The 23,536-nt window shown below is 44.9% G+C and overlaps 2 protein-coding genes across 2 annotated transcripts in view; one reads left to right on the forward strand and one right to left on the reverse strand.

Annotated features, from left to right (window-relative positions):
* HHIP (hedgehog interacting protein) overlaps nt 1–19,555 on the reverse strand; it is a 95,754-nt gene extending 76,199 nt beyond the window's left edge. The window contains exons 1-4 of the mRNA XM_004606198.3: nt 18,757–19,555; nt 12,665–12,857; nt 5,185–5,341; nt 4,130–4,331 (exon numbers count right to left, since the gene is read on the reverse strand). Coding sequence (XP_004606255.1) covers nt 4,130–4,331; nt 5,185–5,341; nt 12,665–12,857; nt 18,757–19,038 — 834 coding nt within the window. The 5' untranslated portion in view covers nt 19,039–19,555. The remainder of the gene's footprint in view (nt 1–4,129; nt 4,332–5,184; nt 5,342–12,664; nt 12,858–18,756) is intronic.
* Nucleotides 19,487–22,708, forward strand: LOC129406531 (translation initiation factor IF-2-like). Its single transcript, XM_055144686.1, has 3 exons — nt 19,487–19,908; nt 21,235–21,308; nt 21,589–22,708. Exons 1-3 carry the CDS (start codon nt 19,487–19,489, stop codon nt 21,630–21,632), a joined length of 540 nt encoding a protein of 179 aa, XP_055000661.1. The 3' UTR covers nt 21,633–22,708.
* The last annotated feature ends 828 nt before the right edge of the window (nt 22,709–23,536 follow it).

Raw genomic sequence — 23,536 nt, forward strand, 5'->3', positions numbered from 1 at the left:
ACTGGTCTATCATGCCTAAAGATTTTGGACAGAGATGGAGAGATAGCACAAGGGGTATAAGGTGCCTTGCACACAGCCAACTACAGTTCTGCCCCAGGAACCACACAGGGTACTCTGAACAGACCAGGAACAGACCAGGAACTAAGCACAGTTCCAGGAATAAGCTCTGGTGTGGCCCAAACACACTCCCTCTTCTTCCCTCCAAAATAGAACTTCAGACAGCTGAAGCTGCTTTGATTACTTGCCTGAAGCTTGTTCAGAATTCTGATAAAAACTATATTTAAAGATTAAAATCACCAGTACCTTAGAGAAGACTCCCCCCACCTCCAACCACCACTAGATAAACTTAGGATAAATGAACACTGGAATAAATACTGCAGGTTCATGTACACACACACACACACACACACACACACACACACACCTTTATAGTGTATTAACCAATTCGAAGGTCAGGCCATTCTTCATAGTGACAATATTGATATTTAACTGGCACCACGCACAATTGCCAATAAACTACCAAATTACTCCATAACTTAAAAACATATTTCTGATTCACATTTTCACTTGCCCTTTTACTAGGCTCAATCTTCTGGGATTGCTGTGAATGAAATCATCTCTTCCTACTTGCAAGGGCAACTTAAATTCATATGGCACTGAATTTAGTCCCTTAAATCCAAATCCACAATGTATTTTTATTTAGCAAAATGAAATCAGTCCAAGAACTGACTGAATTGGGCTGTTCTGCATAAAACTTCTGCTTGGTAAAACATAATTACATTCACAAGGTGCTAAGATCTACAAATATAGGTATCACAATCTGGATGTTTAAAAACAAGACATTGCATTTTTAGCTTCTGATGGGACCCATTTAGAAAAGAATAACCCAGGTTTCCTGAATGATGAGCTGTTTGCTGCAGTTATAGGAATTAGAGCCCGTAGGAGTTTAAAGAGATTCACCGTGTCCAGTCCCATGCCAAAAAAAAGGCCAGTCCCTTAGCACATGACTGGCTGTATCAATTCTTAAGTGAAAATTAGCAGAAAAAGAATTTCAGAGCCCTCAGAGCTAACACTAGATTTTTTTTAGAAGTTCTTATAATCAGGAATTCCTCTTTATGTTTCTCTTAGCATACTCATACAGGCCATGAATCGCTGCACGGGGTGTCCCCACTGTGTTGGCTTCCATTTACACATATGACATTTGGGTTTAGGATACATTATTAATCAGCCATTGGAGATATCCAACCAGTACCTTAGCTAGCTGAATAGGCTTCCTGCCCTCTCTTAAGATATTCAAATGGAAAGTCTAAAAGTGATATACATAATTATTTATGATCTCCCTATTTGCATTATTCATGCAAGATGATCCTTGACAAACACAGACAATGCCCTGGACACACTCACTAGTCCAGAAGCCTGAAAACAAAAATGACTACGAAACGTTTTCATTTCAGAAGTCTGAAGAAGTCTGAAGAAGCATCAACGATAGGATCAGCTCATAACTGTGTGGGCTCCTGCCTCCTCTTAGCAACAGATGCCACTTCTGTCTTCCAAGCAGCGACCTATGACACATTCCATGGAAACCAGGCCACGGTAGCAGTGGTAAGAGCGTGGCCCAGGTGCTCTACACAGCCCAGACCCAAAGACCCACGTCTCACTAACATCTAGGGCTGAAGACTAAAGGAAGCAAATGGCAGCACTTTATGACAGGTCAAAGGCTGTGGACACTGAGGGTTGGACTCCAGACCCCAGAACTCTTCTACAAAAGAAAGACCAATGAGATTTCTGGAAAATTCCTTCCTGAGGGCCAGCAGAATCCACACCCTGTGTCATGGTCTGTCACAATAGACTTGGGACCTTTTTTAATTAACAGAATAAAATGTCTCAGAGAAGATAAACTTTCATTCAGTCTGCCCAAAAATGGACATAAAGGAAAACTGAGGCTCTCTGAAATGACCCGAATTCAAAGGAAGACATTCTCCAAGCACTAAAATTAACAAAGAAACAAAAAACCTCAGGTCTCCATTTCTTAGCCATCTGTGCACCTTCATCTTATGTGTGTCTTTTTAATACCAACATTTTAACTCAAAACGTGTTTGAAATATCATTGAAAGTAATTTCAGAGCAAATTAGCAATGTTAAATATGACCCATGTCCTTTATCATTAATATTTTTTCTATGAATGAATATTAAGGAAAGCATTCATGAATAGATTAAACAATACACACAAAAATGGTAAATTACATAACTTACAATGGCAAAAAGTCAACACTGGAACCATGTTAAATGCTTCATAAGAAATGGAATACACACCCAAAGAGAAAAGGAACAAAGTTTTTAAAAAGTGTTAAAAACCTAGGAACAAGCTCATGACACTACTTAAGTGAAAAAGAAAACTAAAAAAAAATGTATATATGGTTTGATTTCAGTTTTACTTTAAAGCTGCTAAGGAACAAAAGTTATAGGAAAATGTGTGCTTGTGTTTCCACATTTATTAATCTGAAGTCTCATTACCTTTGGAGTTCAGAAAAAGTTCTTAATTTTAATGTAAAAACACTGTAATATATAAAATGCTGAGAGGAATAATGTTAACTAATAAATATGTAGGTTATGGTTTTTCAAATATGTTTCCTAAATTTTATTAAGTGAGTATGTTTGCTTTCCCAGTAAGAACAATATATGAATTGCAAGTTATGTATCTTGTTCGGTGTCACCAGCACTGAGTTATCAGAATGAAGTAATGAATTAATCCAGTGTTTGCTGGGGGACCACAGACAGCGCCAGAGATTAAACCAGGGTCAGCTGAATGAAAGGCAAAGGCCTTGCCACTTGTACTCTCACTGGTTCAGAATATGTTTATTGGAATATGGAGTGAAAAACACTAATCCTTCATTTTAGAAGAATTTTAACAATTTCTTTGAATTATAATAAAAATTGTGTCAGGAGAAATTTACAGTTACTGAGTTAAACCGTTTTTTCCAAATGATCTGTGTGTGGGTGCTAAATTTCTTTCCCTTAGAAAAGTCCTGAAAAGTCCTTCATTAATGTATCATGTTCCGGTGATACTGTCACAATCAGAACATGAACTTGGGCATGGGTGGTCCAACACTTTATCATTCTCTGGGTTCTAAATTATTATATCCCAGGGGGCTGGAGCAATAGGACAATGGGTAGGGTGCTTGCTTTGCATGCAGCTGACCTGATTTGATCCCTATATAGTTGTGAAAATATATCAGGGAGCTATTTGTCTCTGACTAATTTCTTCTGCTTTGATATTTTTCCCATCATTATTACTGTAGTTTTGTAACTAGGTTACATATAGTTCACGTGTATAATTTTGATGTACACAAGGAGGAGAGCTGGGAAATATTTCTATATGCATGGAGGAGTATCAACCCTTCATTGATTTCTTTCCAGGTAAGTGAAAAGAATAACTGGTTCTTCACAACTCATACTGTTGCTTTGTTTTATTCTAGGAAACCCATGAGATGTTCAATGTGCCTTAATTATAAATGCCTCAATTTACCCAGCACAACTCATGATGTTACACCTGTGAAATAAAGCTGGAAATTTTATTTACATACCTGTTAGATTGTTTAACAAGAGAATTCAAATTGGAAAAACGTGAAAAACAAGACAAGAGATGTACTTATATTGCATAAAAGGGGCTAACTGCAGATATCAGATTTGACTTACCTTATAAACATTGGATAATATAAGGCACAATCTAAGGAGTTTTTTTTAAATGACTGACAAAAAAATAAAGCAGTAAAAGAATGATTTGCAATTGCCAAAAACAACCAAAAGTCTGTTTCTACTAGCAGATGCTAATATACAATTCTAAATAGTACTCCTATTAAGAACATTTCTCAGAAAATGAAGTATTATCATAATGTGCCATTTACATATGGCAAGCATGTCAAATAAATAGGCATGATTGCACTCAGAGTCACCAAATAACATGAAAAGTTTTACGGTCTTGTACCAGCTTGGTTGCCAAAATGATTCTTGTCCTCTTACATCCTCCTTAAATATGCTTTTATTACAAAGAAATAACTTCAGTGAGGGTCACATTAAAACAGAAGTAACAGAGTCAGAGCAAAGATAGAGAAAATGTAAAAAAGCCAACCTTTATTCCACTCTGAACAAGTTTGTGAATGTCCAAATAAGGCTCCTTGAACATTTCTCCTTCGGGGCTAAGGATCTTCACGTAACCTTCTTTCTCCAGAATGAAGAGCCGCTGGGAGCCATCCCCACTGTGGAGGGCACCCACAGGCTGTCGCAGGCCACTCACCACCTCCTGAAGACAGAAGCAGTTGTGTTTGTGCTTTCTAAACAAACGAAAGAAAACCAGTGAGCTTCCCTGGAAATGAAGGCGAGAAGGATGCCCTACGTACCCCTGTTCAGGGCTATTATTTCCTCCAGGAATCAGTAACTAGCCCTTAGTCAATCCCAGGTCACAATACAACCCTTGGAACTGTTTTTTTTGCACAGAAGTCAGCAAAACTGACTTTTATCAGAAAACCGAAGATTCTGAGCGCAAATTCATCTTGAAATGTTCTACTCTCGTCTTCCCTTTTTCCAACATTAAAATGAGCTTACTCACAATCATTAATCCTGGTGGAAAGGCACTCAGGGAGAAAGTTCTAAGATGTGCTCTGAAACCCTAATTTGCTAATATTAATTGTGCCGACTCTTTCCATGGCACTGTAAAGTGAACAGCAATTGTAAAATTTAACTTTCATGCTATCTTCATAAAATTCTCCTGAATCATAGAGAAGCCAAGCTCATAACAGCAGATTAGTAATCTAAACATTCAAAGCATTTAGGATAATGTGATTTTTTTTTTTTTTTTTTTTGCTTTTTGGATCACACCCGGCAATGCACAGGGGTTACTCCTGGCTCTGCACTCAGGAATTATCCCTGGTGGTGCTCAGGGGACCATATGGGATGCTGGGAATCAAACCCGGGTTGGCCGCATGCAAGGCAAACGCCCTACCCACTATGCTATTGCTCCAGCCCCAGGATAATGTGATTTTAAAGAAACAAACTGCCATGAAGCACTTGAAGGAGAGAGCCACCTTAGGTATAAGCACAAACAGTTCATTCAATGTCAAAGCCACAAAGTGGTCATTTGGCTTTATATATATTTTTAAAGGTTAGAGAGCATTTATCTTTATGAACCTGCTAATCTCTTCCACTTTGTCATATTCTTCCATCTGGTCCAAGTAGTTAGACGCCGGTCCTCTGATTTGCTTCCTTGGAAAATCTGGAAAGCATAACCCACCATCTTTTCTTGCATAGTAAAAGCAAAACTCATCAGCAGTTGTTTGAAGGAAACCTTTAAAATTAAAAAAAAAATGTAGAAAGATTCATTAAAAATATTTAGGGTAACAGTAAAAATACCCAACTTGAAAGATAAGGCACGAGAAACTAATGCTTAGAAATTATAGAAATATTCTAGGAAATGACACAGGTAAAAATATGTGGAAAAGAATATAAGTTGTTTGGCTTGGGATTTCCATGTGTTTTTAGGCAGAATTTAATAAATTACATTAAAAGTGAAATAATAATGGGAATATTCCTTTTTTTTTTTGGTTTTGGGCCAAAACTGGTAATACTCAGGGGTCACTCCTGGTTTTTGCACTCAGGAATAACACCTGGTGGTGCATGAGGGACAATATGGGATGCCATGGACCAAAGCTGGGTCAGCCATGTACAAGGCAAGTGCCCTGCCCACTGCGCCATCACTCTGGCCCCAACCTAAATAAAATCTTAAAGTATAAAATATTTGTATCTTTTCTTAAGCAGAATAGTTGATACACTCACTACACCTCACTGAGAATAAAAGAAGTTACACTAGCCAAAACAAAAGAGCAAATTAGACTTGCTTAAAGGAATACAGAAGAAAGATTTTATTTTCTTTAGACAAAGGGAATTTTTTTTATCAAATGAAACGAGCTTGATTTGACTGAGAAGGAGGCCATTTTGACACTGCGATTTCAACTTGAGTTATTAATTAGACTGTAGCATAATTGAGGTGGGGGGAGGGGGAGAAGCGTGCATCAGTAAAATTTGGTTGCATTAAGTATGTGGATGATTTCCGCTCTCTGAAAATGGCCCTTGTATGATACCCCCAATGCCTGCCTCTGGTCTCACGACTTTTAATGGTGCTCAACGTTTTTGGTCCTTACCAGGTAAGCTGTTACCTAACAAGCCATGGAAACTGTACCTCGACCAGTTCATGATGCACGTATTCAATAGCTTGGCTGAGGGATCCAACTGGTTCAAACTTGACCTACATCCCGATCTCACATTGGGGGGAAATGTTTCACTCCTAAATTTCTCTACCAGACTCCTCAAGGCAGTATCACACCAGGCTCAGGTGGAACTTGCCTTTGAACAAGGCAAGCGAGAGTATCTTGAAGCTGGGCAAGGAAAGGTGGCATGCAAGCCAGGAAGGATGCAAGGATGCGTCCTGGACAGCCAAAAGAAGACTCTGAAAAATGTCAGGGATTAGAAGTCAGGGTGGTGTGTGGGGGGGAGGACAGAGGCTGCAGACCTACTTCTTCATCTCCTACAATCCTCTGGTTGCAAAAGAGACCTCTGGCCTCCATTTTTCATGGCTGAGGGGACTGCTGAAAAGTACCTAGACCTGTGAAACAAGTTGGTTTGGGGGTTAAAAAACAGAAATGCTGCTAAATTAAACTTTTCACACTTTTTTGGCTGAGATTTCTCAGGAGAATATATATAAATATGTATGTACATACATTTCCCTATTTACCCCCCAGGCAGCACGCTCTCTGCTAATATGCATTCAACAAGGCTGCCCTACTATTCTTCTATTTATAACTGAATGTGCAAATGAGAAATTTTGCTTCAATATGATGTGTGCCTGGGGCAGGGGGGAGGGGGAGGAGGGGGGGTCACAAACACATTTTAAAGGGCAATTCAGAAAACATTTAGAGATTTTTTTTTTCCTCCAAAAAAAGTAATCACTATTCCAGCACAGCAGACTGCAAACCAATACCATCTTAAGAGGAAATTACTGAACAATGCTGGTTGGTGGCTGATTCCATTTTGTAAAAGATTGTATGTGCTGAGAGCAAACACGAGGTAATGGGGAATCATTTTCAAATGGAAGAGCTGAAGGCCAATGAGGACAGACTCCTAAACCCTGCGATTCCAGAGGTATGAGGCTCTGTTAGCAAACAAAAAGTTTTACAAATATACCATGTGTTGGGGGCTGGAGCGATAGCACATCGGGCAGGGCGTTTGCCTTGTACATGGTCAACCTGGGTTCGATTCCCAGCATCCCATATGGTCCCCTGAGCACCGCCAGAAGTAATTCCTGAGTGCAGAGCCAGGAGTAACCCATATGCATTGCCGGGTGTGGCCCAAAAAGCAATATATGTATTTCTTTTTATAAAAGCAATATGTATATATTATGTATATATATACTCAGGGCCCGAGAGAGAACAGTGGGCGAGGTGCTTGCTTTGACTGCAGAGACCCTTGCTGGCTCCCCAGCACCACATATGGTCCCCCAGAGTTCTACCAGGATGGAGCCCTGAGCACAGACCCAGGAGTGAGCCCTGAGCACCTCTGGATATGGCCCTCAAATCAACCAAACAAAAACCACAGCAGTGAGAACAGAGGGGTGAAGGCATATTACTTGCATGCAGCCAACCCAGCTTGAATTCCCAGCAGCACATCGTGCTCTGAGTTTCGTATGATGAAGTTCTGCGGGTCCCTGGGAAATTCGAGGATATCCTCGCAGGCTCCGAGCATCACTGGGGCAGCCCTGGGAGCTCCTGGACACACAGAATGAGCAGCTCTGCCTCCTCAAGTCTCCCACTGGACCACCAACCGGGCTGGCGGGGGGGGGGGCCCGGGATATAACCCCTCTGCCTCCTGGGTAGCGCCTGGGAGGCCCCAAATCATTTTTGAAATACTCAGTCTTGTAACAATTTATCTCTAGCTTAAAAAAATTTTTAAAAAGACTCCTGTAGACTGAATTATCTGTTCAGAAGTAGCTCATAGGACTTTTGCACAGGATTAGGGATGTGTCTCAACAGTGTGAGGCTGTGACTTCTACCCCAACACAGCAAAAATTCAAAAGAAAACCCGCAAACAAATCGTTTTATGAATAGTTTGCACTAGAAGGGTCCAGTTTTGTGAATAACGATGACCAAGATTTTTTTTTTTCTTGAAGAGCTAAGAAATCTCAGTTTCAGGCCACCTTTCGTGTGGGAGAAGCCACCTTCAGGATCATCATGTTCGATCAAGTCTCAAGCATGACAAAAGAAAGGCAGCTTCGTTGGCTGTGGTATTTTTAGAAAAAGCCTCTTGATAATCGCTCTGTGGCTTGGAAGCCGACCTCACATGCTGGGGGAAAAGGCAGCTGGGATAGAGAAGGGACCACTAAGTGAATGATGCTTGGAGGGCTCGCTCAGGATGGGAGATGCGTGCTGAAAGTAGACTATTGACCAAACAGGATGACCACTTAGTATCTGTATTGCGAACCATAACACCCAAAAGGAGAGAGAGAGTAAAAGGGAATGTGCCTGCCACAGAGGTGGGGGTGTGGTGGGGGTGGGGATGGGGGGTTGGCGGGTGGGATACTTGGAACATTGGTGGTGGAGAATGGGCACTGGTGGAGGGATGGGTACTCGATCATTGCATGACTGAAATGTAATCATGAAAGTTTGTAAGTCTGTCACTGTAGTCACTGTATCTCATGGCAATTCATATATATATATATATATATATATATATATATATATATATAAAACTATTTGGTATAACTATTTGGCATTCTGAGCCCAATCCTACCATGCCACAAAGTACCCTATACAATGCTCGTGTGCAAACACATCTTCTCTGTGGAGCAGCCCAAGCTCTTGGCTATCCCCAGCCTGTCTGCAAAAGGAGGCACACCTTCCCTCATTAGCAGCATGAAAAGGGGAAAAAGAAACCAGGAAGAGAGTGAGTGAGCCAGGGGGGCCCTGGGTAGCAGTTTCTAGCCGAGGGAGCAGAGTTTTGTGCATCCAGCCCCACTGCCCGCTCTCCTGGGGCCTAATCAGACACATGTGTAAGACAGAGAGCGGGTCAGCGGGGGCCACGGACTAGAGAAACTCTGTGGAACCAAACCCTTGACCTTGGCCTCATTACCAACGGGATTAAACCAATTGAACTAATTGTATGCAGACATTTCACACTACAATCACCTACAGCTGAGGAGAGGCTGGTGGCCCGGGGAGGAAAATCATTATGCCAAAGACATGCCAATGTTCACACAGGGCAGAGCACCGCTCCCATCAGCACCCTCAGGCCGAAGCAAGCAGAGGCTGACCGTGTTGAGTTGGGGTGAGCTGTTTTTCTTTTTAATGTGATTTGGGGCCTTGGAGAAATTTCTAACACTTACCTCCCAAAGTAAACTCACAACGATTGCATATTATGATTAGCGACACTCCTGTGTGTCTTCGCTATCACTGTATCACTGTCATCCCGTTGTTCAGCGACTTGCTTGAGCGGGCACCAGTAATGTCTCCATTCATCCCTGTCACGTGCTAGTGTAGCCCGATGGCATACTGGGGGCTCTTTCAGGGTCAGGGGAATGAGGACCGTCACTTGTTACTGTTTTTTGGCATCTCGAGTATGCCATGGGTGGCTTGCCAGGCTCAGCCGTGCAGGTGGGATACTCTCGGTAGCTGGCCGGGCTCTCTGCTATATATCTTCACTGTATTGCTGATTAATTTCTCACTCAGGGGCAAATAAGCCTGTCATGAACACTTCGGAGTTATGAGTGGCTGGAAAGTTAGACTATTGTTCAGGTGTACATTAATCTGAAAGGACAATTGTTTTACATGTTTTGTTCTTTGCCTCCTGGGTAACTTGGCGGTGGGACAGGTGGCAATGAGAAGTCCTGGGAATTATTCTCTACTTTGAACCATTCTAGTACTTTCCAGCTCTTAGCAAGAGATACCCACAGGGAGAATTTCTTCTTCTTGTTTTTTTTTTTTCTTTGGAAGGTGGGAAGTTGAATCCACCAAACTCGGCAGTGCTCAGGGCTTACTTTGGGTTCTATTTGCAAGGATCACTCCTGGTGGGGCCCAGGGGACTATCTGGTGTTTCTTGGATCAAACCCAGTCAGTCACATGCAAGGCAGGCACCTGATCCCCTGATACAGCTGTCTGATCCCACTTCATGTTTATGATGTGTAGAAAGATGAGGCCAGTCATGAGGATGGTCAAAATATATGGACCCATTTCTTATTGTCAAAGAACTCAAAAGCAACTGCTTGAGGCTGGAGCGATAGCACAGCGGGTAGGGTATTTGCCTTGCATGCAGCTGACCCAGGTTTGATTCCCAGCATCACATAGGGTCCCCCTGAGAACCGCCAGGAGTAATTTCTGAGTGCAAAGCCAGAAATAACCCCAGAGCATCGCTGGGTGTGACCCAAAAAGGTGGGGGGAGGGGGAAGCAACTGCTTTTTAAACCTAGAAACATCAGAGAAAAGGGAGCCATGGAATTTAGTAGGCTGAAGGTGAATACATTATCGCTCAATGTTTAGAGGCTTCTGAAATGTGGATGTTCCGGAACTCTGCAATGCCTCCTTCTTTGGGGCAGCGGCAGAGGGGCTGGTTCCCATCTTATTCGTCATACTTTTTAGAAGGTGGCCACCACTGGGCCAAGAATCCATCAGGCTAACAAACTGGATCACGTATGCCACAGGAAGAGTGTTATTACAACTCATTTTGGGGATAAGTATTTAGGCCGACGATTAGCATCTGACTTCAGCTCGAGCCCTGCCCAGCACTCGGCTGTCCTGCCGCCCTGGAGTGGGGCTTTCATCTGGTCATCTTTCAAGGCAGCCTGGGTGGCCACCCAAAGCACTTGACATCTTGATGCACTTCAGCAGTTTTACATATATACAAACTTTGTAGAAAAATAAATTTGTCATTCGTCACCACCTATGTGGATCTGGGGAGCGAGGGGCTTGCATCCTGGCCCCCGAGCTGCTTGCTGGGTCCTCTCTCTCACAGGATATCACTTTTGGGGTGAGGGTGGGTGGGTGGGTTTGTTTGGGGCAGCTAAAATAACTTCAAACATAGAAAGACTCTCACAGTTGAGTTCTTAAAGCTTGCCAGGTTGTGCTTTTCTCAAGCAGATAGGGGGGATTAAAAATAGAAGCGAAGTGATCCGATCACTTTCGACCCCAGTGGCCAAAGCAAATCTTGAAGACTTGGGGTTTGTTGCAAACCTGAATGTACCCAATCTGTTATCACTCCTCTCTGCAGCCCGTGGAGGGCACTGTGACCTCTCACACTTGGTTGTGGGGAATGTGCTAAACGGAAGAAATAGTTAGCTTGAAGGAAAGCTTTCGAAACACAGCCACAGTTGATAGAGACAATAATAATATTTTCCCATCACACGGATACATGTTATAGTACACCTAAAGAAGCAAGCGACCAACCCTAGTCAAAATGTTTGCTCAGGCTGCTAAAGGAACTCCATAAACACACACACACACACACACAAACACACGCACATACACAAACACACAAAAAGCTGCACTTTATTGGGTCAGAAAAATGTGCTTTGTGAAATGTGTGGGGCAGCTAGAAAATTCTCCAAGGCATCTTTGGGTTCTCAGCGCTCTTGTCTTATCCTTAAATACCTTCAGTTTGACAAACTGTTAGCTTTGCTTAGTCTGTGTGTAACTTGGCCTAACTCAACAGAAACTGTCTTTTAAATTACTTTTTACCTTGATAGTGAGTCTTCCAAAGAAAGCAATACCAACTAAAGCCTACAAACTTTTGATGGGGAAATTACTCTAAAGCCAAGAATATCTAAGGAATGATATGGTGATTGGGAGGAATTTGTCATATTGTCAATCTAAAAAATTCCCCATCCTTCCAGCTTTTCTGTGCCGAACTTGGATTTTCTTTTATTTTCTGCTTTTTTGGTTTTTGGCCACGCCCAATGGCTCTGCATTCAGGAATTACTGCTGGCATTGGTTGGGGGGACCATATGGGACTCCAGGGAATTGAATCTGGGTTGGCTGCAAGCAAGACAAACACCCTGTTGGCTTGTCCTGTCTCTCCAGCTCCAGAATTTCGGTTTTCTTGAGGTGTTCCTTGTCCCTCAAATAGAGATTGAGTCTATTTTCCTTTCTCTACCACAAGGTTTTAAGAAGGTAATCAATCATAAAAGATGAAGATGCTGCATCCAGAGTATTATTCTTTTTGAGATTTCCAATCATACCTGATGTCACAAAATCCCTTCAAAGTCACTATGGCCCATTTCACTGACAACTCAACTGTGCAGAAGTGGAGACTATCAGAGACTTGATTTCTAATAATCAAGGCAGCACCAGAGAGAAATTTGTACAGATAATCCCAGATGTGTAAAGGTAATCCCAGCTGTCTTACCCTTTTACCAAGCCATGTGAAAACCTTTCAGCAAAACCAATACCCCATTCATTTGAGAGTTGAAGTGACAGAAATCCTGTTAGTGGCAACAGAGTTCACGCATTTGGAAAGGTTATGGATGAGGTAAGGCAAGTATTTGAAAAGGCAAGAGCCATTTTCAGTCAGGATTTTAACACAGGTATCATCAAAGGCTATTTTGCAATGTGAATTTATGCAATTTTTTTTACCTGGAAGATGGCCACGGCAAGTGTAAAAGAATTCTTTGCAATAATCCTTACAGAGCAGGGGAAGTACTAGGTCTCGTTCCAGAACTTCCCTGTCAGGTGAGTGGAAGAGGCTCTGAGAATTGGGAGAGCAAAGCGCACATTTGATCTCCTCCAGTAACTTCCCACATTCCGTGCTGTTGGTGACAGACAGGATCTGAAGCATGAAAAAGAAACAAGGTTCCTTTGAGCACACATGCAGCCAGAGGGATTGAATTTGGGTCTGTGTCCCCATGTCGTGGAAGTAGAAAATGGTACTTTCGCTTATGCAGTGGTCGCGAGGAAAGGATTCCCATGTCACCCACAGACAATGCCTCAATGAATGCAGCTGAGCTACTTCTGGGGTCTGGGTGCACAGTCAGAAGTGCACGCTGCTTTTACACAAGCCATTTCTATGTCTTGCTGGTGTGAACATCTAGAGACTCTTTAACCTTTGATCACTTGACTCTGCCATGAAGGGTATAAGTCGACTGACAGTTGATACGAAATATTGTGGATTCCATTTTTCAACTGTATGTTAAGCCCCCCAATTTGGAAACTACGACGTATGTTTGCATCTTCAACAAAATAATTTTCACTTCTAAAACACATACCATAAGAGTCTCAAAGATGTGATCTAAAGTACATTTGAGAATTTTCTATGAATTTTCAATCTACAAATTGCACATATGATGTTTTCTTGAGTGAAGAAAAGCTCTCCCTTTCCTGTGCCATAAAAATGATATCTGAAGCAGAATCAAAGTGGTCTAAGACTGATTTTTATGATTCATTATATCTGAGCCAGGAAAAACTTTCTAACTAGCTCTTCAGGTACACTCTATGCATAAATAATCATGAAAGTTAAACAAAAGTGCTTTTGTAGCATATTTAGTGAGTTTTAATGGAAAAGGAATGCTTTTATCATTATTTATATAGAATCACTGTATCACTATCATCCCATTGCTCATTGATTTGCTTGAGCAGGTACCAGTAACGTCTCCATTGTGATACTTGATGTTATAGAACGATGCATTTTATTTCAATAAGCTTTATTTGGAAGTTACTTATTGATTAAGGTAATAATTTGGAGATAAAATTGGTCTTGGTGTCAAGAACCAATGTTACAAAGTAGACCTCAGGCACTCCACTAATACACATATAAAACTATTATTAACACATTTGAGGTATAAAATGTAGTGCTATCTAAATCAAGCACAGAGTTCTCATATTAAAAATTACCATAATGGGACTGAATTTTAACCTTTTCCCAGTTCATATGAACTTATTTATACTCAATTACTTCCCCTGAACTAGGAACTTAAATGAGCATGTTAAAACTTAAGTCTTATCAATGCAAATATATAATGCCAAATTAAAGCAAATTGTGTGACTTCTATTTTTTTTAAGGCTAGTGACATTCTAGGTAATGATAAAATTTGGATTTGATAAAGTAGAGCAACTTAGAAATAGGTGCATACAAGCATATTAAATTTTAGCACAGAACAATTAAAGCCTAACAAAAGTTATCTTACCTTTGGAAAAATAGTTTCCTCTGAGTGTTTACATGAAAGTGTGTACATATATGCATGTGTGTATATATACACACATCGTTGTAACTGTCTACAATATTCAAAAGTGCTATTCATCATGAAAATGCTTGCATTTTGATTTGTATCAATTTATTGAAATACCTATGCTTAACTAGTCAAACAATTCTCAAGGAAACATATACCACTAATGATTTAAATGTCTTTTATTGTCCATCCTCTGGCAGACCCGATGAATCTGATCAATATTAATACTGTTCTTATTTTGTTAATTGTCCCAGAGCAGTCCACCAAGAATAAAACAATTGTGGGATATAGAACCCACCTCTTCGGCAGGCTGAGAAACTGGAATGCAATTGCCTCTGGTTTTACAGGGAGTATCTGCATGCTTCCATTTTTTTCCTTTTAAATAGCTGAAACAAAATGACCCCTCTATATTCTCTGCCAGCTGCTATCCAAGGAGAACTTGATTTTAGTGCCTAAAGAATTTTGTCTTTTACAATTCTTGGAATGTGTCCTGGCCACAAGATGGCTCATCAAAAGTTTCAGAACTAGGATTCAAAAATGATCTGAAATCAAGTATAGTATCATTTTTTTGTAAGGATGCATGCTGTCCCGGAGCAGCCGGACAGTCACATTTTGCTCTGTGTGAGGTCTGCAGGGTAAATACCTATTTGAAGATAGATAGAGCCATCATTCTGGCTTTGGTTTCAATGAACCAATAGTCTTCCTGAAGTCAATTAAACCAACTCAGCCCCAAGCTGCAATACTGCCTTAGACAGCTGAGTCCTGGGCGTGTGCGGGCTACACTTTCTTCTCTTGTGCTTCTATGTCTGTGTCTATGCAAGGGCTTAACTTTATGTGTGACGATGCCATCCATCTCCAGAAGAAACTGAAGCTAATTTCCTGCTTTCAATTTTTTAAAGGCATACACACACAACCTTCCAACCACAGTGGTTTCAACACTAGACTTTGGAAATCAGGTGCAACTTCCACGCCTGGTTACGGCAGGCCTAGAAATGAGGGTTTGCTGACTAATTCACAACATCTGGCAGGTCATCCTTTAATCTTTAGCCACAAGCAAGAGAAGTCTGGGGAAAGTAACACCCTAACGGGAGGAACACAAGAGGAAGAATGGCCTACAACTAAGTGTAGCTCTGTCATAGGCAATTTGTCATAAGCTAGCTGGCAGAGACTTTCTGCAACTCTTTTTATTAATCCAGGCACTAAACCGGATAAAAAGGTACTCACAAGGGTTGTATGAGCTCACAATGAGAGAGAAATGCATGACAGTGCATTAACATGTAGCCTTAGGATCACTTGGTAATGCAAAAACAAAGTATTTCTTAAAATCCGATGCCTCCAAGGTTGATCAGCTGCTGGTAGTACACATGCTCTCCTGCTCTACCGAGCTGGATTATGTCATTAAAGAGTTCAGTTTCAATTTTAGGCTAATATGTAAATAGATCATTGTACTAAGGCAGCTGTTAAAGGGACCCCAGGATGAGTTATTTGTTTAGTTGGATGTGTGCAACAATAGCCTTTGTCCCTGGAAGAGCCAGAGCAAACAAATGATTGTAAAAGGACACACTTGAAAACAATTACTTTTCACCCATTCCTGACAGATTTGGCTGTGAAACCACCCAAGGTAGAGAGGGCTTCTATTTCTCTGTGGCTCTGAGTTGAGTTGTAGAAACTGAGGCTGTTTCAGCAGACTTTTGATTCGATTTGGCTAATGGGAATTAGATCCTCTCAGTTTGTTGTATAGAAGTGTGGCAAAAATACTGCCCACATCCTAGAACTTCCTAAAGGTTGGCTGTACCTATTCATAAAGGTGGTCAGCAATTGTATTCCAATAAACAAAATGATGCAAATAATACTTCCAAATGAAAACACAAATGCAGAATAATTACCATGGCTCAAGAACTGAACTCAACACTAGCTCATGAGTTTAAAGAAAATGTTTAAGTCTGGAAACTGAATTTAATTGAGCATTTCAATAGCCTCACTATTCCTACCTAGTTTGCTACTATCTGTTTTGTCTCAGGAGTTTTGGAATGGGGGGTGGGGGGGAGCTACTCCTACAGTCTCCTAAGAAGTTCCAGAGGGGGCTTCCCTCCCCCCCAAAAAAAACAACAAAAAATAAGGACCTTTTAAAATCAACCACTATCTTTCCTACACACACATCACAAGATAAGACCCTAACTTATCATCCAGGAAGGTTGGAGGGGAGGGGGAGAGAGAAACACTGAAATTTATCATAAAATAACATGTTCTACGAACTATAAAAATTTGAGAACTAACACAGGTCAAGGATGCGAATACACAACTATATCAAATCTCTGCTTTGAACAATTTGGGTATTGTTGGTTTCTAACCCACTTGGAATGGAACAGCAGGCTCCACCGCCCCAAATTTAATTCAGACACGTTTTGCAAATGAGTAGGGGTTTGTTGGAGGTTGGAAGCATGTAAAACGGAAAGGAATGTGGATAGCTAACGTGGCCGGGTGTTTCCTAAGGATTATGTCTCCAAAAAAAATTATATAACTTCTCTTAAGGCTTCTAACTCCCAGCCACCTCCCTCTCCACTCGCAGTCTATTTAGTTAAGAACAAACTTTTCATTCCTCCGGCTCCCGGAAGAGTTCAGTATTGCAAACGTCTGCATAGGACTGGTAAACTCCTAGCCTAAATCGCACACAGAAGACTCAGTGGCAAAAATTTCTAAACGTCGCTGGTTCTCTCTCTCTCTCTCTCTCTCTCTCTCTCTCTCTCTCTCTCTCTCTCTCTCTCTCTCTCTCTCTCTCGGTCCCGGTTCTTGGTGGAAGGGGTGGGGGCGGGGGTGGGGGTCCCGGTATAACCCTGGCGAGGAGGTGAATGTAGCTCTTCGGTAATGTAATTCAATTATAGCACGGGAGCTTAATGACATTGTTTGGAATAAAATGCTGGAATATCTGTTCTCTGAATCTCAGGCTACTGCCGCATATGGTAAGAATAAAGAGCCGCACAGCTGAAAACCTGCACCAAGACAGTTCTCACTCATCTGGGAATCGAGGGAGTTGGACAAATGCTCCCTCAAAAGGCATGAACATTTGGACAGAGCTGGGGACTGAAAGAGAATGATGTTCTCTAGTTTCACCCATTAGTGAACCAACTAACAAGCACAATGGTGTTGTTGTTATTCTTTTGCCATAAGCAACAGGACTCCGTGTGTGGGCAGCAGTTTAGTGCGGAGGAGGATAAGTCGACCCCTTTTTGTCCTATTGATTTTTTCCTATTTGCATGACTTGAGCAAATTAAATGATGCAATATGGCTTTTTGTTACAAAACAAAGTGAGAGATACCACCCAGACACATATGTTGATTCGTAGGAGCTGTTTACATGAGAATAGAGGGAAATCTACCGTGAACTGAGCATAAAAATTAGATTCAGCCTGGGTATTTTTTTTATTATGCCTGGGCCAGCAAGACTGAAGCACAAGTTTTCCAAGAGTCTCAGACCTTGACAACTGCAGTGTTGTAACAGAGGAATTCTTAATTAAACCTAAAACGGAGAGGGGGGCGGGCGGGCGGGGGAGGGGGGAGCAAAGACACCTGATTGTTTATTTCACGTGCAAGGATTGTTAATGACCTGAACCCCCAGTCCATGCCGGGACTGGAGGAGACTGCGTGCCTTGGTACATCCCCGGGCAAGAAAGATGTTGCAAACTCCAAAATTCAACACGTCTTTCCACTCAACCAACACTTTTCGTAGCAGTTTAGACGTACGCGCACAAGGAATAAGTAAATGCCACTAGCCCTCAAGCCAGTTTCTAGAAAAGTTCTTCCTAGACAACTAAGTACGCTCGGAAACCTGGATGCCTAAGGTTACAAAATATCTCGGAGAGACCGAGAACCATCGCAGTGTGCACGGAGAAATAACGTCCCAGCAAAATCGGTCGCCGGTTTGGGGGGGGGGGGTTCTAAACCCGAGTAGCAAGAGTCCCTTCGCTCTGGTAAACTACTGTAACGCAAGACACCCCCGCCGTCGGCCCCCCACGGGGCTGGGGCTCATAAACCAAGCAAGCTTCAAGATCCTTTACAGCTCAACCCTCTCCCGGAGCAAGCACGTGGAGCACACGGCTCCGATCTTTTTTCACCCTAGAAAAACAAACCGGAAACCACAGCCACCTTAATTTACAGTTTCACCGCGGCCAGCGCCCGCTGCGATCCCACACCCGCCGCGAGTCGCGATGCAAATTTTCGGATCTGTGCCCGGGCCGGGGCCGCGGGTACCACCCGGGCATCCCTCCTCCAGCACAGGCAGCTTTGCACATCGGTGCACCCCCCCACCCTCACCCCACCCGCCGGGACCCCACCACCCGAAAATCACGCCAGCCCTGGCGCCAAATTAGCAAAGGGGAAAAAAAAAAAGAATGAAAGAAAGAAAAGAAAAGGGGAAAAAAGTAACTCCAGTTTTCGCCTGGCTCGGGGCACCCCCAGCGCGCGCACGCACGCGGCCGCGGGCACCCGCCACCCGGCGAGCTCCTACCTGCTGCTGATCCTGGCGGCCCAGCCCCGGGCTGTCACTCCGCGGGCAGCAGGACAGTCGCGGGTAGAAGCCCCCGCATAGCACCTCCCCTCCGCTCAGCACCTCCAGCTGGGACAGGAGCCGCCGGTCTCGCCTCTTGAGGCGCCTCGGGGGGTTCCCGTTCAGGCACCTTCTCCGCCGCGCCGCGCTCGCCTCGCCTCGCTCCCCAAACTTAGCATCTCCTTCGAAGAAGCCCAGCGCCACGGCCAGCAGCAGCAGCTTGAAGGACAGCATCTTCAGCATCGTCGGCCGGGAAGGCTGGCTCGGGGTTCCCGGGGGCGCGGGCTGGGGCTGGGGGTTCACTTGGTCGGGGCTGGGGTGGGGGCGCTCGGGCGCAACCCCGGCGGGACCCTCGGGACGCAGAGGGAGGCGTTGGCAGCGGCGCCGAGCTGGGGAGCGCTGCAAGTTTGCAGCCGAGGCCGGGCGAGGGCTCCGGTGCCTTCGGGGGAAGCCCGGGGCGGGGGACAGGGCTGGCGGGGGGACACTGTCTACAGCGGGGCCCGTGTCAGTGGGCTGCGGGGCGCGCGCGGCTGCGGCCGCGGGGAGGTGAGCAGAGTTGGAAGCGGACGAGCGAGCGAGAAGAGAGAGGCGCGGCCGGGCCCGGAGGACGCCCTGGCGGTGGCGCGGGGCTGGCTTAGGTGACACGGTAGCCGGACCCGGAGCGGCGGCGGCGGCGGCGGTGCTCGTGAGGATGCTGAGGTCTCCTCTGCCGGCGGCTGCAGCTTCTCACCCAGCCTCTCATGTTTCGCTCCCTCTTTTCTTCTTCTTTTTAACCAGCGCGCGGGGAGGTGCTGCCACCGCGCGCCCCTTGACGTCACCGCGGCTCCCGCGCCCCCGCCCGGCCTGGGGGGAGGGGAGGGGGCGGCTCCGGCGCGAGCGCGGCCCGGCCCGGCCCCCCCCCCCCCCAGCCCGCGGCACCGGGGCGGGGCGGCCGCGGGGGAGGCCGGCCGGGGCGCTCGGGAGGCGGCTTCGAGGGCGCGCGGCCCCGATGCGCCCGCCTGACCCGGAGGGGACGGGGTGGGGTGGAGTGGGGGCTGCTGCGCGACCCGGAGACGCCCCCTTCGGCCTCTCACTGCGCCCCGCAGCCCCCTCTGGGAAACGATCAGAGCAAAAGTGAGTCCGAGGGGCGCGCGGGAGGTGAGACCCCCTAAAGCGTCTTCCCACGCCTGCCCGGCCCGCGCCCCCGCATACCCCCGAGGGAGGAGGAGCGCACGGGGTGCGGGTGGAGAAGGCCACAGACCTTTGCCCTTTCCCGGCCGCCTCCGACACCCTCCCGCCCCAGGACCGGTGCTCCACGCCGGGCAGCTGCTGTCCAGAAAGGTCCTGCCTGGTAACCTGATTTGGGGGCGCGCGCTGCTGGGTGGGAGGCACCCCCCAGAAGCAGCGAGTCGCGCGCCTGCCCGGGTGGCCGTAGTGGTTCGAAGACAAGCTGCAAGTCGATGTTTCCATCCCGGCGGCGGCGGGGTGCAGGGCTCCCCGCAGAGCTGTCTGGCCCCACCTGTACCCCAGAACCCCGCCCCGCCCCGCACCCCCGCCCCCCGGGACGCAGGAATTAGGGTTCCTCGGCCCCAGGTGGCAGAGAGGAGCAACTGGCGGCGGAATCCAGACTTCATTTGAAATGGGAGGAAAAATAAAACCCTGGGGAAGCTTTGCCCGACGGGGGACCGTTGGGCAGCGGGCGCTGGTTCTGGAGGTGTTAGTGGCGGGTTTGAGGGCGTCCTAGAGCGCTGGGCCGAGCAGACCCGCGCAGAGATAAGTCCCTTACCCCAGCCCAGGCTGCGCCAGACCCTGCCCTGTCGCACACGGGGTGGCTGCAACACGTGCTCCTGGCCAGTTCATGGGAAGCTGCCTCTCTGTGTGGGGGAGCTCGAATAGAAGAGGGAGGTAAAGAAAGACAGTTTCCCCTTGTGGGCGGTGGAGGAGGAACGCGCCCCAGGTGTGGATGACTCCGCTTACCAGATGTAGACTTGGCTGATGGATGACTTTTAAAGTGCCCATAGTGGCTAGTTGAGGCTTTTCCCCCTGTTGGACCCCCGAGAAGTACCAGGGGTGCTGGATTTCCCCTCCCACCCAAGGTGGACCCTTAGAGTAACTGAAAAGAACGGGGGCTCTTTGTCCAGCCCTGAGCCCACCACATGCGACCCCACATGTTACTGCTGACCCTGACCAATTTTCTCTGACATGTTTTCCCCCTTGAGAACGTCTAACAAATAAAAACAAGTCACAGAGTTCCAGGGATGCAAAGATTTGGCACTTAGTTTCACGGACAGATGTAGGGGTACTCCCCTCCCCCCCACCCCCTTTGAAATAACTTGCAACAATCTCATCCAATTAGGTAGCTGAAAAACCAGGATTAGGAGCCAAACTAGAGTGTGCTTCCTTTAGACCAGTTTTATGTTCATTTTCCAAAGTAAAGATCCCTTTAAAATTATGTTACAGTGGTTCAAGCTCCCAGCCTGTGATGAATCTGGGTCTTCCGCTGGTTTGGACTTCAAGACACAAGACACTTAGAGGTAAATTAATTTTGCTCTTAAAAATGTATGCAGCTGTTATAGCCCATGACTGACCCTATGTTTCAAGATGAAGAGAGTGTCTACAGCATTACTGAAATGAAAGATACTTGTTCTTTCTTGATATATGGGAGGTAGAGTCGATCCCATCTGTTGTTAATCATAAAAGCCAACAAATGGGGTCACTTTTGAGATCGTCGAGCTTGTTCTGTATGTTGGTTTTTTAGTCACCAGGCAGAGTTATCCAAGTGAACTCATTCCCGCCCAATTTGTTTCTTTGCAGAGGCAAATCGCAGACCTCACTCGCTGCTGCCGATTCACCACTAAATTTTTTTAGGAACCAAGCGTGGGGTTTTATTTCCTGAGATTGAGTCTTAAAACTGCCTTTGCAGTCTGCAGAGCTTTCCTGCACCCTTGAACCTGGAGTGCTGGCCTGTTGTCAGGGTGGTCTCTCTCATGGGGAAATCCTCAGCAGGGTGGTAGAAGATGAGAGCCCCACTCTTCGATCCAGAGAAATCAAATCGGACTTTCCCACAAAGAGCAGAGTGACACAGCCAGATTATCCACTGCCCTCAGCACCACTGAATTTAGGAGAAAGGAAGCTGAAACTCTCTCCAGGGTCAACTCACCATACACAGATGTGGTCATGTGGTCTCGACTACCCACAGACTGTGTCTACATTGTCTATTTTTTTGGTGGTGGAGGCCGTTGAGGATGGCCCACACCCAGTGATGCTCAGGGTTTACTCCTGGCTCTGCACTCAGGAATCACTCCTGGCAGTGTTCAAGGAACCATACGGGATGGCAGAGATGGAAACCTGAGTCAGCCACGTGCAAGGCAAATACCCTCCCCACCGTGCTATCACTCTGACCCCTGTGTCTCCTTTTTCTGTCTGGCATCACGGTACCCTCCATGGGTAGGAGACAGCTGTGACCATCCCCTCCTTACTGCAATTCCTCCATGATTTTATAGTCCTTATTCTGATGGAAAAAGACTCTCAAAGATGATCCTTTCAATTCATTCAAAAGAGAAACAATTGGACCCACATTGAAATCAATTCCATAAGCAAACAAAACTTCAAATTTTTCCCTTTGATAAGAATTATAAGTGCATGTTCATATGTGCAAATCTTGACAGGTGGGTACTTCTATTTTGATATTTTGGTAAATGTTTAAAATAAAACTACTTCGGGTGCTGGAATTAGCTTTGAATATGGATTCTGGCTTTTTGAAATGAATCAAAGTAGAATGAGTTATTATTTCATTCCGTTCCCAGAAACATGTTAAGTGCAAGGCACTGTGTTAGTATTATGTATATGTATAGTTAGGAAAAACCATGCAAATACCCCAACTTTAGGCTGTTAATTATTTAGTAAGGAAGATAAATGATAGGACACAGAGAGCATCGTGATTCTAAGTTATGGTAAGGGCTAGGGAAGAAATACCAAAATGAAGAACACAGCATATTTATTTCAGAATAAAGGGATTAGGAAACATCTTTCTGGGGACATGACAATTCAGTCAAGACCTAAGGATGAGTCAGAAAATGTTTGGAAAGTGACCCCACCCTTCCATCTATCTAGAAACATTTGCATTTGGAGTTGGATCCGCCAGCTATAAGGAAAGCGAGGAGTAAAGTCCTTGTCTGGGAAGAGACAAGGAGGTTACCTCAGTAGTGTCTGAGAACTCTAGGAAAGGAAAGAAATTATATTCATGTGTTTATTGTTACCCTTTGCAGATACCTTTTCCCCACCCTTTTGTTTCTTTTCAAATCTGGGCTTAATCCTGAATTCTGCTCAATTCTAGAAATGATTCTAGCCCAAGTGGCACATATAAACATTATATCTCACTTAGCTGACACTCGGAGTGATCTCTCTGCTTTCCCTTGTGGAGGTTGAAGATCTAAGAGATTGGAAGCTCCATGAGGATGGTTCCATCCCCACTGGAACTCCCACCACTTCCCGCTTCCTGCCCTCCTGCTCCCCTGCCCCCAATCTCTAGTTCAGTCTCTTTGGGACAGTGACCAAACTCTCAAAAGATTCACCACGAGGAAGAAATTTAATTATTCAAACAAAGGTTGACTTGCTCTAAGAGAAGATGTGGCTTCAAGTGCATGGTTGCTAAGGAATGTAGGGAGACATTACAGGCAACTGAGTCCACCAAGAAGGATGAGCAAAGAGCCAACAAAGCTGAGGAATACAAATTCATCTGAACATGAAGGACTGCTCAAGT

The sequence above is a fragment of the Sorex araneus genome, chromosome 7, assembly GCF_027595985.1.
Source record: "Sorex araneus isolate mSorAra2 chromosome 7, mSorAra2.pri, whole genome shotgun sequence".
NCBI lineage: Eukaryota > Metazoa > Chordata > Mammalia > Eulipotyphla > Soricidae > Sorex > Sorex araneus.